Source organism: Capricornis sumatraensis, chromosome 3, assembly GCF_032405125.1.
Source record: "Capricornis sumatraensis isolate serow.1 chromosome 3, serow.2, whole genome shotgun sequence".
Lineage (NCBI taxonomy): Eukaryota > Metazoa > Chordata > Mammalia > Artiodactyla > Bovidae > Capricornis > Capricornis sumatraensis.
The window spans coordinates 3,631,858-3,649,725 of NC_091071.1; the positions used below are offsets into that span (position 1 = coordinate 3,631,858).

At 43.9% G+C, this 17,868-nt stretch overlaps 1 protein-coding gene across 4 annotated transcripts; it reads right to left on the minus strand.

The window, feature by feature from the left end:
- Positions 1-8,204: 8,204 nt before the first annotated feature.
- RBAK (RB associated KRAB zinc finger) lies at positions 8,205-16,769 on the minus strand. Of its 4 annotated transcripts, XM_068969514.1 has the most exons (6): positions 16,716-16,769; positions 10,985-11,111; positions 10,621-10,716; positions 10,340-10,454; positions 8,782-10,228; positions 8,205-8,709 (listed from the first exon to the last, which is right to left on the minus strand). In XM_068969514.1, the coding sequence occupies exons 1-6, from the start codon at positions 16,728-16,730 to the stop codon at positions 8,551-8,553; spliced, it is 1,959 nt and encodes a 652-aa protein (XP_068825615.1). In that variant the 5' UTR covers positions 16,731-16,769; the 3' UTR covers positions 8,205-8,550. The 4 variants fall into 4 exon arrangements, with proteins under 4 accessions (XP_068825615.1, XP_068825616.1, XP_068825614.1 ...); XM_068969515.1 differs by having other exon boundaries at positions 8,205-8,712; positions 9,373-10,454; XM_068969513.1 differs by having other exon boundaries at positions 8,782-10,454.
- Positions 16,770-17,868: the final 1,099 nt, after the last annotated feature.

The window sequence follows — 17,868 nt, forward strand, 5'->3', positions numbered from 1 at the left end:
TAGCACTTTTCCCTACTTTCTTCAATTTGAGTCTGAATTTGGTAATAAGGAGTTCATGATCTGAGCCACAGTCAGCTCCTGGTCTTGTTTTTGTTGACTGTATAGAGCTTCTCCATCTTTGGCTGCAAAGAATATTATCAATCTGATTTCGGTGTTGACAATCTGGTGATATCCATGTGTAGAGTCTTCTCTTGTGTTGTTGGAAAAGAGTGTTTGCTATGACCAGTGCATTTTCTTGGCAAAACTCTATTAGTCTTTGCCCTGCTTCATTCCGCATTCCAAGGCCAAATTTGCCTGTTACTCCAGGTGTTTCTTGACTTCCTACTTTTGCATTTCAGTCCCCTGTAATGAAAAGGACATCTAACTCTTTGGGACCCCATGGACTATAGCCTACAGGGCTCCTCCGTTCATGGGATTTTCCGGGCAAAGGTACTGGAGTGGGTTGCCATTTCCTCTTCCAGAGGGTCTTCCTGACCCACGGATCGAACCCAGGTCTACCTGCACTGCAGGCAGATGCTTTACCCTTTGAACCACTAGAGAAGCTCGCTAGGAAGAAGAGGAACAATTCCATAATGAACGCGAGGTGGCGGTGCAGTTCCGAGTTCTGCCGCCAGAGGGCAGGGCTGCCCGCAGGTCCCGGGGGACCGCGGTGGTTTCCGCCCCAGGAAGCCCGCCTTCCCCCGTGGGCTCATTTCTCCACCGAGAATCCTACGCACTCCTGCCCAGGGTGATCGGCGAGCCGCTCTGGAGCCTAGGCGTGCCAGTCACAGGTGACATAGTGATAGATGTCTTCTGTGAGGGGAAGAAGGACCCGAGAAGAGGGGGCCCCGGAGAGACCGGGTCGGGTCTGCTCAGCACACTCAGTGCTGCTTCAAACTCACAAATGCTATGAGTCTAGCTGTGTATGTCTGCGTGTGCTCAGTCGTGTCCAACTCTTTGCAACCCGTGGTCTGTAGCCCGCCAGGCTCCTCTGTCCATGAGATTCTCCAGGCAAGAATCCTGGAGTGGGTTGCCATGCCCTCCTGTAGGGGATCTACCTGACCCAGGGACTGAACCTAAATCTCTTGTATTGACAGGCGGGTTCTTTACCAGTCCAGGTGAGCAGGGGGCAAAGGAGGTGGGAAAACATCCTGTGCTTCCTGAGAGGTCTTTCTGGAAACAAGGAGAGAGGAGTCCTGCCCACAGCATAAGATTTTTTCACATTTCAATTTATAACTCATGATGGTGAAACCCACTTTTGGAAATAAAATAATAGCATCCTTGGGCTGTCCTCCTCAGATAACTGGGCATCATGCATCCCAAGTATGGTCAATGGAATTGATGGTTAGCAAAAAGTACCTACCGCTCTAGTGAAAAAAGCATACAGAGATCAATGAAGGCCCAACTGCATTGAAGAGCTGCTGGCCAGGGACCTAAAAATCATTGATTGTGTGCACCAGCAGGCTCACGGGGAAGACAGTTAGTTGTCTTTTCTGAGAAGCAGAATGTACAGGTCATATTGGTATGTTTAGATCGGCCAGTGTTGGATTATTTACGCTGTAAAAATTGGCAGGACTTCCCTGGTGGTCCAGTGGTAAGGGGACATAGGTTTGATCCCTGGTCAGGGAAGATCCTGCATGCCACGCAGCCCAGCCAAAAAAGAAAAGAAAATTGGCATTACCAATCAGGGTTCGGTTATCCAGTCAGTTGTTGACACTCAGTGTCACACCACGGCCACAGTGCAGGCGCGGCAACCATCCCACCTCCTGTAGGCTTCCCTGCTCCACCGGGGACCCATTTCTTGTTGCCCGAGATCTCCATCAGGCATGGTCACTCCAGGCCCCTGGTGCACCCCACCTGTGCAAGCTACACCCCTACCCTTGCTGGGCCAGTTTATACCCCATCTTGCCTTCTTCTGCCAGCCCCAGACTCTCTGCCCTTTCTGGCCCCCAGCTCCACCCCTGGCTCTTTCCCTGATGCCCAGGCATTCCCCCTCCGACCACCTGAAGGCAGATGTCACTATGGGCCAGCGCCTCTGGCTTGGATGGAATAGGGGGTCTCTCCAGACAATAGTTGGGATCCCTAGAGCTGGAGTTATGGCTCCTGCTGCCCACAGGGCCCAGACAGCCCCATGGCCTGTGCCCCCCACTGGGCCCCACAGAACAGAGCTGTCAATGAACACATCACTTTAACTTCAAAACAATTTTAATAATCCAAAAAGAAGCAAGAGAGGGTACATGTCTGCCAGTGCTCTGATGCCCACGCCCAGCCCCTGATGCTGAGCCTGGGGAAGGGGGCCTCAGAAGTGGGTCTTGGGGGGTGTTCACTGGGGTGGGGGAAGCCCCAGGTCCCCCCCATAAGCCACAGTCCTGCCTCCTGGGCTTCAGGGCTGCACCGCGGTGGCAGCGACATCATGCCACAGGAGGACAGCCAAAGTGAGGGAGGTGGTTTGCGACTGCCCGCTGGCCCCTGTTTTCTCCAGCTTGGGGACCTGGGGAAGAACAAGCAGGCTCCAGGTGTGGCTGGAAGGGTGCCCGCCCCAGCCAGTGCCCTGGTTCTCTGTGCAGGGCAGTTCCTGGAGAGAAGCCGCAGGCAGATCCCCCGGGCTGGGAGCAGGTGCGGGGTTGGATCTCCGATGCCCCTCCAGACCTGTTCCTGGCTCCCTGCCACCCCCTTGTCTCTCCATCCTCTTGACTCTCAGGGCTGGACCAGTCCACCCTCATCCTGTCCCCTGTTCTTACCCATCCTTGCCCCCTGCCCCACCTTCCTTCTGTCCCATCATCTCTTTATTCCTGCCCCTCATCTGTCCTGCCCAATCGCCTCTGTCCCTCAGGCCCCCTCCCTATATATCATGTCTATGTCTCTCCCTTCTTGGTGTCCCTCTGGCTCCCACCCTTGCTGTCTGCCTCCGCCCCTCTTCCCTGTCCTCCTCTCCCCAACCCCCAATGAGAGGCTGTTGTGACCTTGGAGGAGGCTCTGCTGCAGGCTCTCCTGGGTTTTGGTTTCCGGGATGGGAGCGGCAGTGGCAGCGGGGCCGGGGGCAGCCGGGAGGAGCAGCAGCAGCAGGAGCAGCGCGCACCGCATGGCCGGGCAGGCGGGGCGGCTAGGAGTGGGCGAGAGGTGGGTGGTCAGAGGCCCCGCCCTTTGTCTCCCCGCTTCCGCGGGCCTGGCGCCTCTCTCACAGCTCTGTCACTCTCTGGCCCACAGGCCTGTGCGGCTCTCGCCGGCGGGGCCGATGCGCCTCTGAGCCCAGGCCGAGCTCCACTGCTGACCACGCCCCCGCCTGGCCCCGCCCCTCAACTGTTACGCCCAACCCCAACTTGTTATGAATGCCACGCCCCCAGGGCAAAGCCACGCCCCAACTCCGGAAGCCCTGGTTTCATCTGTAGTGTCCAATTTTTCGGTTGTTTAGCATGAGATTAAATCTGTTTCCTGTTACTGTATCGTCGAAGGCACAGCTGTACTGTCTCTGTTCCCACTCCACACCCTTTGCTCACAAGTCAGCGATTCAATGGCCGTTCACCAGTCTGGAAGAAACTATGACGGTTTTGAGTTCTTCAGTATGAACCGGAGTTTATTTTTTGTTGTGATTACCTGTGGTGACCGGGGAGTCATCTTTTTCCCTTATGGCCCTCATATAACTAGGGAAACCTGTGACATTATCATCACCACATATCATGTGTCCCCTCTAAATGGCTCAGGTGGTTGGATAACAAACCTGGACATAATTTGGGATGGAACAAGGATCCGCTGGTGAATTTTTGCCCTCAGGGGTAAGTGGTCTTGCATTAAGGTCTTTTGACCTACTTAAGAGAATTCAGAGATAAAACCTGGAGTTAACGGGCTCCAAGTTGAACATGGGTAAATATATGAAGTGGGCTTATGATGCAGGGGGTGGGCGTGACCTAGCTTGACCACATACCTAGTGCTTGAGCCCAGGAGACAGAGTGAACAGTGAGCCAATGTGAGGGTCACACCTAACTCCTTGGTCACGCCTCCACCAGCAAGCAAGGCACAAATAATACACAGCGCACTCCATCCTGCAATGCGGAAGACCTAGGTTTGATCCCCGGGTGGGAAAGATCCCCTGGAGAAGGAAATGGCAACCCACTCCAGTACTCTTGCCTGGAAAATCCCATGGATGGAGGAGCCTGGTAGGCTACAGCCTACAGGGTCGCAAAGAGTTGGACACGCCGAGCAACTTCTCTCACTCCATCTAATGTCCTAATTCTTCATTGCTGTGCCATACTCCCAGCCAACTTCCCCCACCTCCCATGCTGAGGGTTTTTACCTTTTATGCTGCAAGGTCTTAGCTATATCCTTCACTCAGTAACATCTGCACTGTTAACTGTGTATTTTACGTTCGTTGAAAGGATAACCTGAAAACAAATTTTTCATCACATTAAACTCACCATTGTATTTGACCCCAAAGAAAGGCCACCTCTGTGACAAGGTGATGGTTAAGATGCACCCCAAATTAATATAAAAAATACTTCACCTGAGAAAACTGGAAAGGCTTACACACATCAGTTTATTGAAGAGGTGGTCCAAACCTATTTGTATGTTCCAGACCCCATTTACATATGCCAAAGGGGAGCATGACAATGTATGTAATGGTCCTGTTCCTTTCCAAATATTTACTGAAGATATACATTATACTAAGCTTTAAGGTCACAATGTAGGAAACCTTAGTAGTGGCCCTTGAAACTAAGAGTATTTCCTGCACAGTTATGCAAAATCTACCATTTAGTTCCTGTTATGCAGCATATTCAGGTACATCTAGAAAAATATGGCTAAAAGGCTGAGCAACAAAAATGGTAGACGGCTTTGACTTTTAAAAATGTTTTATGGAAGTGTAATATACATGCAGAAAAACACACGTATCTTGAGTGCACTGAACACTCAAGATAGTCAGCACCCAGATTTACAAACCAATTATCACCAGCACCAGATAAATACTCCTCACAAGCCTTTGCTGAAGCTGACTGCTATCCTGATTTCTAACTGCATAGACAAGTTTTGCCTGTTCTTATACTTTACATAGATGGGATCATAGTCTGTTTGCTTTTGTGTCTGAATTCCTTCACTCAGCATTAGATGTGAAACGGTTATTACCTGTGCTTATTGCTCATTCTCCTTGCTCCCTGGAGAAGGGAAAGGCTACCCACTCCAGTATTCTGGCCTGGAGAATTCCATGGACTGTATAGCCCATGGGGTCACACAGAGTTGGACATGACTGAGCAACTTTCATTTTTCTCTTTGCTTTACAGTGTTTTCCGGTGGAAACACCACTGACATTTAAGGTTCTATTGCACAGGTGTCTTCAGAGTTGTTTTCCAGTTTTATGCCATGAACATTCCAGGACACATCCTTTGGTGGACATCTACATGTACAATGGACACGTGCATGACTGCTAGGCTTGGGTTAAAAGGGTAGACACACAGGTTTGGCTCCAAGTGCCAGCTTTCTCAAATGGTTCTATTAGTGGGCTACAGCACCAGCAGTGTAGATGGGTTTCTGTTACATCCTTGCCAGAGCTTGATGCTTTTTTACGCTTTTCATTTTAACCACTTCAGAGCTGGGCAGCAATGCCACATGGGGTTTTAAATCTGCCTTCTCCAGATTAGGAATTCCCTGGTGACCCAGATGGTAGAGTCTGCCTGCAATGCGGGAGAACCAGGTTCAATCCCTGGGTCAGGAAGCTCCCCTGAAGAAAGAAATGGCAACCCACTCCAGTATTCTTGTCTGAAAAATCCCATGGATGGAGGAGCCTGGCAGGCTTCAGTCCATGGGGTTGCAAAGAGTCGGACACAACTGAAGCGACTTCACTTCACTTCTCCAGATTACTAGCAAATGTAACATACCTTTTCATGTGTTTATTCTCAGTGCAGATAGTCTCTTTTGTGATGTCCCAAGTCTTTCAGCCATTTCTTTTTTCTCGTGGATCTGTAGGAGTTCTTTTAATTTTAGATCAGGGGTCAGTAACTACAGCCTGCTGGCCAAATCCAGACCTCCACCAGTGTCTGCAAATCGTCTTACTGGGACATCTCTGTTCAATGTTGAGCAGTTGTAAAGGAAACCGTGTCACCCACGAAGCCCCAAATACGATCTGATCATCTACCATGCATTCTTCTACACTAGATTCTGCTGCCAGGTATCGGAATTGCAGTTTATTATTTTACATTTCATACTTAATCTGATTGCATTTCAACTGGTCTATTTTCTATTAAATTATAAAATTTAATCGATAAACCATTTATTGGAAACAATAGCCTTCCCCACATTACAACACATTATCACCTTTGCCAAAAACGACTGAATTATGTATGGATTTTCTGGAATCTCTATTATAGTTTCACTGATCAATTTGTTTATCTTTGTGCCAATACCACAGGAACGTAATTCCTATGGCTTTCTAACAGCTCTTGATATCTGGCACTATAAGTCCTCTACTTCTATCTGTTCTAGAACATAGCTTTGACTGTTACTGGTCTTTACATTTTTCACATGAATTTGAGAATTCATTTCCATTAAAAAATGCTAGCATTTTAGGGTCACACTGAATATATGAATTAACTTGGGGAAAACTGACATCTTTTTAACACATCATTGACCAGGGAATTTTTGCAGAAACTAAAGCCTGTGGCATTAATAAGTCTCCAGTCAATAATGTGTTAAGATTGTCCTGGAAACAATAAACAAGTTATATCCCACTGAATCTTCTGGAATTTTTTTTTTTCTGGACCCAATTCTTGAAAATACAGTTAGATAATTTCCCCCCTCAGGCACTTAAGGATTTCTGTTATTACTGTGAGTGGTATTGCTTTAAACTTTTCATTTTGTTTGTTGCTGGTATATTAAAAAACCAATTTTTGCATAATGACCTTGTTTGCAGGGATTCTGGTCAATTCACTCAATTTTAATTACCTGAATATTCCCTAGAATTTTCCATGTACAAACAAGTTTTACTTGTAATCCTTATGCCTTTTCATTCTTTTGCTTCCCTTGCTTCCCTGGCTAGGTCTTTCTGCACAATAATGAATAAAACCAGGGACAGCAGATACCACTTTTTTTTTGGGGAGAAAAGTTCCAATATTTCACCATTCAATATGCTGTTTGTTGTAGCAGAAGATATTCTTTATCCAATAAAGGAAATTCTTTTCTATATGTGGTTTGTTAAGAACACAAATGGATGCTAATTTCATGAGTCTCCTGCATACTAGGTTACTTTTCTTCAACGTGATTAATTACAGTGATTTTTTTTTTAATTAACATATCCTCACATTCCTGGAGTAAGACCCATTTGATCACTCTTTTGTTATCTTTTTTCCAGAACTGTTTCTGTTGTTAGCCCAGGATTCAGTCACGTGACCACTATAAACAAGTTACCAATAATCAGAATGAAATTATCACGACTGGTTTAGATCACTCAGGATTCACCCTCTGTGTCATGTGAAGTAATAGTAGATACCTAACTTCTTCCAGTGAGTAAAGAGGGGAGAAGGGACGCTGCATTAATCAACCAAAAATGACTGCTAGAAAGCTGCATCAATTTGTTTTCAAAATTCTGGAATAAAAGTCAGTACAGAAAGTAATGACACCAGATTCACATCAAATAAAGCACAGGCAGATTTTCTGGATTACATCATAGTGGCAAACTGCACACTCTAACCTGTGGGTTAAAAAACAAGAGTGGCAGGAGAGACGGGCGTATTTTAGAGTGTGACCAGTATAGCTGTCCTTCACCGAACAGACTAGATTCCAGGTGATCTATGCACGGTTTATGAAAATAGTATTTTTAAGTCTTTTTTGCTCCAGTGCAGCTGGAAACTGTACAAAAGTCACTGGCTCCTTTGTAGTACTCACTAAAAGCCCATTTGAAAATGCCTCAAAAGAATAGAAAATTATGAATTTTAACTATTTAGTACCTGTGAAACACCTCAACAACAATATGCCTACATTAGCACATTTTGCCAGCTTAATATTCAAATAAGAATACTGCCTTTTCACAAATTATTGAAATCCAAACTTCCATAGGGTTGCATAGAATTAACCACATTTTGGAAATGTGAGAGAAACTGCCATGTACATTTTTAATGCTAGAGTCCTCATTATCAACTCCAGAATATTTTAAAAGTTCATTTTCTGCAATGAAAGTTTATTCAGAGCTGATAGCTTCTGATAGTTTCTATAAACATTAGATTTTATGTCAGAAATATGGCTTTTAGTATAACTGCCAAGACAATGTATTTTCCACATTCATCGCTTCAACAGATTTTGCCTCAGTATGACTCCCTGATATGTAAATACAATTGGAATCCAAAATAAATATTAAATATTTATAGAGTTTTACTCTTGTATAAACTGTCTAATTGTCCAATGAGTTGCTGAAAGCTTTGCTTCTTGTGTTTTTAGGGATTGGTCTTTGTGAAAATTCAGGTTAGAATCAACCCAATGCCTAAACGCTTTTCCTCATTCAGAAACAGGAACTCTCAGACAGTGGTATCTGACTCTCAGCTGGACTTTCCACATCCATTATGTGCAGAGGATTTTCTAGAATGAGAACTAACTTCAGAGGAGACTTCCCATGTCAAGTACATTCAAGGTCCCTCTCCTGTGAATTCTCTGATGGCTGTTGAAGGCCGACCTGTGGTGGAATTTTTTCCCACACTCACTACATTCATACGGCTTCTCTCCTGAATGAGTCCTGTAATGCACAGTGAGGTATGACTTCTGAGAGAAGACTTTCCCACATTCATTACATTCGTAGGGCTTCTCTCCTGAATGGCTTCTGTAGTGCACAGTGAGGTTTGACATCCGAGAGAAGACTTTCCCGCACTTGCTACATTCATAGGGTTTCTCTCCCGAGTGGATCCTGTGATGTATTGTTAGATAAGACTTCTGAGAGAAGAACTTCCCACACTCGTAACACTCGTAAGGCTTCTCTCCTGTGTGGACTCTCTGGTGTCGGAAGAGGGACGAGTTATGGGAGAAGGTTTTCCCACACTCGTTACACCCGTAGGGTTTCTCTTCTGAATGACTCCTATAATGTATGGTGTAGTACGACAGCTCAGAGAACACCTTCCCGCATATGTTACATTCATACGACTTCTCCCCTGTGGGAAGCGGCTGATGCCCTTCGAAAGCTGAGTTTTCAAGGAAGGTTTTCCCACACTCACTACATTCATAGGGCTTCTCTCCTAGATGAGTTGTGTGAAGGCTGGTGAGGTGTGAGAGCTTCCCGCACTCACTGCATTCATGGGGCTTCTCATCTGTGTGTACTTTCCTATGTCTGATAAAGGCTGAGTTGAGGTTGAAGGTTTTCCCGCATTCATTACATTCATAGGGCTTCTCTTCTAAGTGACTCCTGTAATGGATAGTGAGGTATGATACCCGAGAGAAAAACTTCCCACACTCACTGCACTGGTAGGGCTTCTCTCCTGTGTGTGTTCTCTGGTGTGTGATGAGTGTGGATTTCCGGTAGTAGGATTTCCCACATTCATTGCATTTGTAAAGCTTCTCTCCTGTGTGGGTTCTCTGGTGGTCGCTAAGAGCTGACTTGCGGGAGAAGGATTTTCCGCATTCACTACATGGATAGGGTCTTTCTCCTGAATGGTTTCTCTGGTGTAGGGTGAGATGTGTCTTTTGGCAGAAGGTTTTCCCACACTCATTACATTCATAGGGCTTCTCTCCTGAATGAGTCCTCAGGTGTTGTGTGAGGTGCAACTTTTGACAGAAGGTTTTCCCACACTCATTGCATTTATACGGTTTCTCCTCTAAATGTGATCTCCGATGCACGGTGAGGGTTCCTTTTTGGCTGAAGGATTTCCCACATACGTTACATGCATAAGGTTTCTCTCCTGTGTGAGCCCTCTGATGTATAATGAATTTTGACTTTTTGCAGAAGGATTTTCCACACTCACTGCATTCAAACGGCTTCAAGTCCATCTGTGATCTCTGGTATATATTAAAATTTGACATCTGGATGAAGTCAGGTCTAGAATCATTCCACTCATAGCACTTGTCCCCCATATAAGTGCTCTTATGAGTAATGAAAACGGCTTCATTGTCTAAGGCTTCTGTGCATCCATTATATTCAAAGGGTTTCTCCAAAATACTAATTTTCTGAATACTTTCTTCATTTTGAGAACAGGCTTCCCCATTTTGATGAAATTCATACAGTTTCTCTCCATACGTTTTCCCACATTCATTACACTCATCTGGTTTCTTTCTTGCATAGCTTCCATCACTAATAATTAATTCTGAAGTAGATTCCAAAGTCTTCCCACATGAGACACAATTATAAGACATTAGATTTAAAGGAGCAAGACTTGTTTCCACGTTATATGTTTTATCAAACGCATCCTCTCTCTCCTTGGTCAGGGTTCTGCTGCTGATAGAAACAGCTTGCCTTGAACATTCATCTTCATTTTCTTGGATTCTCTGTATCAGGTCACCAACTTTCCAGACTTTTTCTAAAAAAAGAATAAAAGTAAACAAATCTTGTGAATCTGAACACACCAAATTATAGGATGAGAGCAGTACTCAAGGGCCTACTGCAGGCTTGACTCTAGCTTTAGGGTCAATCTCCACAGATAAAACCAAGTGACCATTTACAAACATCACATCCCACCATCTCACCTGAATGCTGCTGCTGTAGGAACTTGCTGTCTACTACCCATGGCTCTTCTCCTTGCTCCAACTTGATGATCACATTGGGTTTGGTGCTGTCATAACCTGTGAATGAGAAAGAGCCAACATGGACCAGCTGCTGGGTTCTGGGTCCCTAAACAGAAGCTGCTGCCTCAGGAGCTGCAGAATAAAGTGTCTATTTTTGCACTTAATCAAAACTAGAGCCTTTCAATGAAGAAGCAAAGATACAAATTACTCTTAACTGGTGCCCAAAAGGAATTAAATGGTTTTATTGATTTCCTCAAAGTCAAGCATAAAGTCCTTAAACTGGAAGCCCCCACAGAGCAGCAACTCAGAAAGCATTTCTCCTCACCCACGGAGACAAGGTGGCTGTAGTTCTCCAGCATCACGTCCCTGTAGGTCATCTTCTCCTCAGGGTCCAACTGCTGCCACTCCTCCTGGGTGAAGTCCACAGCCACATCCCTGAACGATACTGACCCCTGTAATGGCACCACGATGGGAACTGGGTGACATGAACCTAACACACAAGGACAGGAGCTCTCCAGCTCACTGGGAAAAGTAACTGTGAAGACTGAAAGCCTCATTTGTGTTAACAGATGTTGAGAGGAAAACAAGCCATGTTAGAAACACACTACCTTTGAGTTCTTTAATGTGTCAAAAAACAAAACTTCCAAAAAACTCTCAAACCAAAAGAAATGAAAAAGAGTTCTAACTTTGTGTTTAAAGTATCTGAGTTCTCTATCAGAGGATGAAGGAAGGTGAAACCCCACTCTGGCTCAAAAAAGCTTACAGCCCATTGGGAGGCACTGGGTCAGTGAACACATGCATTCCACTCCATCATTCCTTTCAGTGGCCTCTACGGGCAAGGCCTCTGCCTCCCACCTCTTCATGCTCGTGCAGCCCAGCAGTCAGCCATCCTGGTTCTGTGCTTTCATCCTCTGGCCCCTCTGTTCTCACCAGTTACTTGGAGCCATCTGCTTGGCTAAATTTTTTACTGCCCTCAAATGATATCTCAAGCATCTCATTCTGGGAGCAATAAAATGTGTTACTTGAGTGACTGCTCGAGGAATTATTAGAATGACACATACAAGGTGGAGAGTGGTCTACCAAGAGAGAAGTGAACCATTTTAATTATATGTTGGCAGACAAGGCTTTGCAGGTTCGGCTGAGTTCAGGGGAAATCCTCTGAATCTCAGGAATCCTCTATAACTCACAAGAGGTGGCGAAAGTGGAACCTTTATGCATTGTTAGTGGTAAAGTAAAATGGTGCAGCTACTATGGAAAACAGCATGGTGGCTCCCCCAAAAATGAAAAACAGAATTAACACATAATTCAGCAATTCCACTTCTGGGTCTCCACCCTCCAAAAAAAATGAAAGCAAGGCCTTGAAGAGATACTGTACACCCAGGTTCATAGCAACATTATTTGCAAAAACTAAAAGCATGGGAGGAAAAAAAAAAATACTAAAACACAGAAATAACCATCCATTGATGGATGAATGGTTAAGCAAAATGTGATAATACACACAATGGAATGTGATTCAGCTTGAAAAAGGCAGGAAATTCTGACACATGGTACCACATGGATGACCTTTAAGGATATTATGCTGAGTGAAATAAGTCAGTCACAAAAGGACAAATACTGCATAATTCCACTTAGATGAGCTATTCAAAGTAGTCAAAATCCTAGAAAGAGAGAGAAAATGGTGATCGCCAGGGGCTGGGGAAGGGGAATGGGGAGTCAGTGTTTAATGGGTACAGAGTTTCAGTTTTGAAAGATGAGAAACAGATGGAGATGGATAGTGGTGATGACTGCACAACAACATGAATGTTCTTAAGACCGCTATCCTGTATACTTAGAAACGGATACCATACTAAATTTTGTTATGTGTCTTTTCCCACAATAAAAAATGTGGAGGAGAAAATGCAGTGATGCCTAAGGACACACCCTCACCCACTCCCTTCCACAGCTCTGCAGCCACCCCCTCCCTGAAGGAAAGAGGGATGAGGTGTGGTCACTGGTTAAGTGTGCTCACAATGTTGTTACTGTTTAGTTGTTAAGTTGTGTCCAGCTCTTTTGGGACCCCATGGACTGTAGCCCACCAGGCTCCAGTGTCCATGGGGTTTCCTAGGCAAGAATACTGGAACATGCTGCCATTTCCTTTCCAGGGGATCTTCATAATCCAGGGATCAAACCCATGTCTCCTGCACTGGTAGGTGGACTTTACCACTGAGCCATCACTGATTAGAAATTATTTTCTCAAAAGATGAAATTTTAAAAAATCAAGAATTGTCAGCTGAGGAAAACAACATAAATAAAAAATAAACATCAGGATAAACAACTCAACAATGATGAAACCAAATTTATAAAGGAAAACAACTCACACTGACTTATATTTTATAATAAATTAAGCAGAATATTGCTTCCAGAAAATGAGAACATTCTGCTAAGAAACAGCAACTGGAGATACTTAGAAATTGAAGACTGGATTGTGGAATTAAAAAAAAAAATCCTGGAGTAAGAAGCTTGATTATCAAATGGGACACAGAATATATAACTTAGAAAATTTCTCTGAAAACAAGAAATTGGAATGATGAAAGAAAAATCATAGGTATGAAAGTCAGATCCAACATTTTCAGATGAAAAATCATCAGATATTCCTCAATAAAGATCATAAAAATAAACAAACAAAATAAAACAAAACATCCTTAAAAGGGGCCATATAATCTGCAAAGAACAACACTGGGGGAAATATAGATTAAGAAATATTCAGATAAAATTTCTAAAATTTTACGATCAGAAAAAAAAATCCTAAAGTTAAATATATATTAAAAAACAAACACTAGTTATCCTGGTTTAACTCTAGCCCACTCCAATATTTCTTGCCTGAAAAATCCCATGGACAGAGGAGCCTGGCAGGCTACTGTCCAAAGGGGCTCAAACAGTTGGACCTGACTGAGCACACACATAGGAAGTAAAAATCTTCTGGGTTAATTTAGTTTGGAAGACAAGAAGTGGCAGGGGTTAGAAGACTGAGCAATCAAAAAAAAAAAAAAAACCCCAAATGAGACATTTTCTAAGCATATCATCTGGTTTAATATTTGGAAATTCATTAATACAATCTGCCATTATAATACAGCTAAAAGGAAAAGTGTCACAATTCCAGAGATGCTGAAAAGACCTCTGAAAATATTCAAATGAATCCTAATTTTTTTTTTAAAAAAAGACCCTCAAGAAAATAGGAACTGATGGAAAGTTCACTAAGATGAATACGTGTATGTGGTGGTTTTGTTCAGTTGCTAAGTTGTGTGGGTCTTTTGCGAACCCATGGACTGTAACCCATTGGCTCCTCTGTCCATGGGATTTCCCAGGCAAGAATACTGGAGTGGGTTGCCAATTCCTTCTCCAGGGGATCTTCCCAACTCATGTTGAACCAGAATTTCCTGAGTTGGCAGGCAGGTTCTTTATCACTGAGCCATCAGAGAAGCCCTGTGTCTATACGTACTCATACCCTACCATGCACAGTATGTGTGACACATACACGTACAACCACATGTATACACTTTAAGTTTACAAATACATATTTATGCTTCAGTTCTCTGAGTTCTACAGCCAGGACTAATTTAATGGGGAAACAACAGACACATTCTCACTAAGATTACACTAAGATTAGAAACAAGGCAAAACACTCATCATCTCCAATTAGAGAAAACAATTACAGGCCTAACAAAAGGTCAGTAAAAGTATTTCTATTAACAGATAATATATTATACCTAGAAAACTCAGAAAATCAACAATGGAACTAAATCAGTAAAAGGAACTCTGTTAGGTAACAGAATTTATAGTTAACACACATAAAAGCAATAGCTCTCATTACATAAAAAGGAAAAAGATGTAATTTGGGCATACATGCAGTTTACAACAGCAACAGAAATGTACAAAATATATACTAGAAAAATTTAAAAACATTCCTAAAAAAGAATGAATGGAATGATTCTCTTTGCTCTTGGATAAGCTGTGAGGCATAAAATGAGATGTGCCTTTACCAAGACACATCACAATCCAATGGCTAAAAACCAGTGATAAAAAGAATAAACACAGCAAGAGGAGAAGGGAAAAAAAAGATTTTATATACAGAAGAACAAAGATAAGGATAACATCAGATTTCTGGTGGAAACCATGTAAACAAGAAGACACTGGAGTAAAAAACAATAGCAGCAATGATTCCTTTAAAAGGGAAGGTAAAATAGACATTTTCAGACATACAAGAGCTAAAAGAATTCAATAACAACTAGAAGAAATACAGGGCTTCCTGGTGGTTCAGACAGTAAAGAGTCTACCTGCAATGCAGGAGACCTGGATTTGATCCCTGGGTCAGAAAGTTCCCTTGAAGAAGGGAATGGCCACCCACTCCGGCATTGTTGCCTGGAGAAGTCCATGGACAGAGGATCCCAGTGAGCTACATTCCCTGAGGTCGCCTAGAGTTGGACATGACTGAGCAACTAACAGTATGGTATGGTCTAGAAAAGATATTAAAGAAAGCCCCCCAGGCAGAAGGAAAATGACAGCAGAGAAAAATGTGGATCAAAACAAAGAAGCACCAGAAATGGGAACTATGCCTTTTCTCTCATCACTTAAAACTCTTTTAAAGATAACTAATTAAAAACAACAATGTATTATGGGATTGGTATGACCTGCAAAAATAAAATGCAACAGTGTAAAGACCAAGATGGGAGAGATGGAACTGCAGCTTCTTATACTCTAAGTGAAATAGTATATAACTTGAATATAAACTATGAAAAAGTTATATATTATAAACCCTAAAGTATCCAGTAAAATAACAAGTGTTCTAACAACCCAACAAAGGGTATAAAATGGAATCATTAAAAAAGTCAGTTCAAAGGAAGGAAGACAAAGAAGATGGGATGAACAGAAAATAAAGACACGAGACGATAACCTAACTGGCTGTATTAATACTTACATTATATGCAAATACCCTAAACACCCCAATTAATAGAATTCTCAAATTGGATAAAAAACAAGGCCCAACTATATGCTGTCTTCAAATGCTATATTTTGCATATAAAGATGCAAATAGGTTAAAAGTTAAAGGACAGAATAAGATATTGCACATCGCATGACTCAAAAGAAAACTGGAGTGGATTTATAAATATCAGAGATTCCATTTCACAGCATACATTCTTACCAGGATGGGAGGTCACTGAACAATGACAAAGTGGCTAATTAATCAAGAGGACATAACAATCTTAAATGTTTAGGTATCTTTTAATGAAATTCATGTGGAGAAGGCAATGGCACCCCACTCCAGTACTCTTGCCTGGAGAATCCCATGGATGGAGGAGCCTGGTAGGCTGCAGTCCATGGGGTCGCTAAGTCGGACATGACTGAGTGACTTCACTTTCACCTTTCGCTTTCATGCATTGGAGAAGGAAATGGCAACCCACTCCAGTGTTCTTGCCTGGAGAATCCCAAGGACGGGGGAGCCTGGTGGGCTGCCATCTATAGGGTCGCACAGAATCGGACATGACTGAAGTGACTTAGCAATGAAATTCATGAAGCAAAAACTGACAGAATTGCCAACGACAAACAGACAAACCACAACCACAGATTTCAACAGCCCTCGCTCATGATCGATGGGAAAATTGGCAGCTCAGAAAGGACACAGTATACCTGAACAACACTAACAACTTGATGTGAATGATATTCACAGAACACTCTGAGAGCGCAACAGGCACTCTTCTCATGCGCACATGAAATTCTCCAAGAAATGGTTTCTCCTTGTAGTCAACATAAATCACATAAGGGATGGATGGTATTTTCCTTTTTCTATAAAATCGATCATATTTGCAGCTGGATTCCAGGAGTCCTAAAGCATCACACTACCTTTACATGTGAACTAAACAGAATCTAGATGCCAATTTGTCCCTGTAACATGTATTTTACATGACAGCGTCTTTAATTTATTTCTACCCGCCCATTTAAAAAGTGTGGATCCTTATATACTTCCTTAAAGGCATTACAAAACAAAGCGCGAGTATATATAAACAGACAGGAAAACTCACCTGGGATTCATTCATTTTCTGCTGCTCTTGGAAAAAGCTAGACTGTGAACCCGTGTACCTAGAGGAAGGGAAGCAATTAGTTGATGCCGTGAGTAACCTGGGCTACCTAGGCAGGAACCTCCTGGAAACATTCAGAAGAGGCTAAAGGGGTCCTACAGGAGAAACACACATTTGAACCCCTGTAACTCCAACAACATCAGGTTACTCTCACTGGTGAATATAAACACTGACTCACTTTTCAAACAGTTTGCCAGCATTAAATAAAAAGTGCAAAAAAACACCACAAAAAACAAAACCCCTCCCTGTGGCACTGTTTAAATACTCCGTTGTCTCTTTAAACTGATTAAAATCAAAGATTCCTGTCTCTTTAAACTGATTAAAATAAAAGATTCCATGGAAATGGAGAATGTGAAGCTCTCAAAAGTGAGATAAATGAGCATCAAGGCATGGCATTATAAATGATCTGACTCAACCAGGTTACCACTGTAAAGAGTTTTTGTTTTGTTTTGAAATTAAGAAAGCTGCAATACAGTCGGAGAGAGCATTTGCCCCAGGAGTCTGATCTTGCTAATAATCCCACCTGCAGACCCAATGACCTGGGACAAGTCACCTCCCTTCTCAGGCCCATTCACCTCCTTCCTCAACTGAGGCAGCGGGACACACGCCTCGAAGACTCATCCCGCACTAACTACACGGTGCGAGTCCACCGGGCAGAACCCACGGAGGAGGGGGGCGTGGCGTGTCACCGGAGGCTTAGATTATAGAACCAAGTGCTGATGAGTCTTGAGACACGTGCAAGATCCCAAAAAGGCGAGAGAAAGAGGAGGGGCGCCAGGGAGGAGGGGTGGACGCGGTACGTCCGGGCCAAGCCTGGGGCCCCCACTGCCCCAGGACACCCAGAACTCACAGGCCCCGGGGAAGCCCAATCCCCGGCTGGGAGCAGCCGGCCCTGCCCTCTAGCCCGACCCCTAGACCGCAAAGCGGTCAAATCTCAGTCGCTCTCTCGTGGGGTCCGGAGCGGGCTCCCCAAGCCCTGCTCTCCAAGGGACGCAGGATCAACAGCCGCCTGGAGACCGCAGACGCACCATCTACCTCGTCGGGACTCGCTGGCCGGCCCCGGGCTCCCCAGGCTCCGGCCAGGGGCTACTGCTCC

Coding starts and splice junctions, on each gene's coding strand:
- RBAK (XM_068969511.1), bottom strand. Junction 10,717..10,984: donor CAGCCACCTTGTCTCCGTGG/GTGAGGAGAAAT, acceptor TCTCATTCACAG/GTTATGACAGCACCAAACCC. Junction 10,455..10,620: donor CCTACAGCAGCAGCATTCAG/GTGAGATGGTGG, acceptor TTCTTTTTTTAG/AAAAAGTCTGGAAAGTTGGT.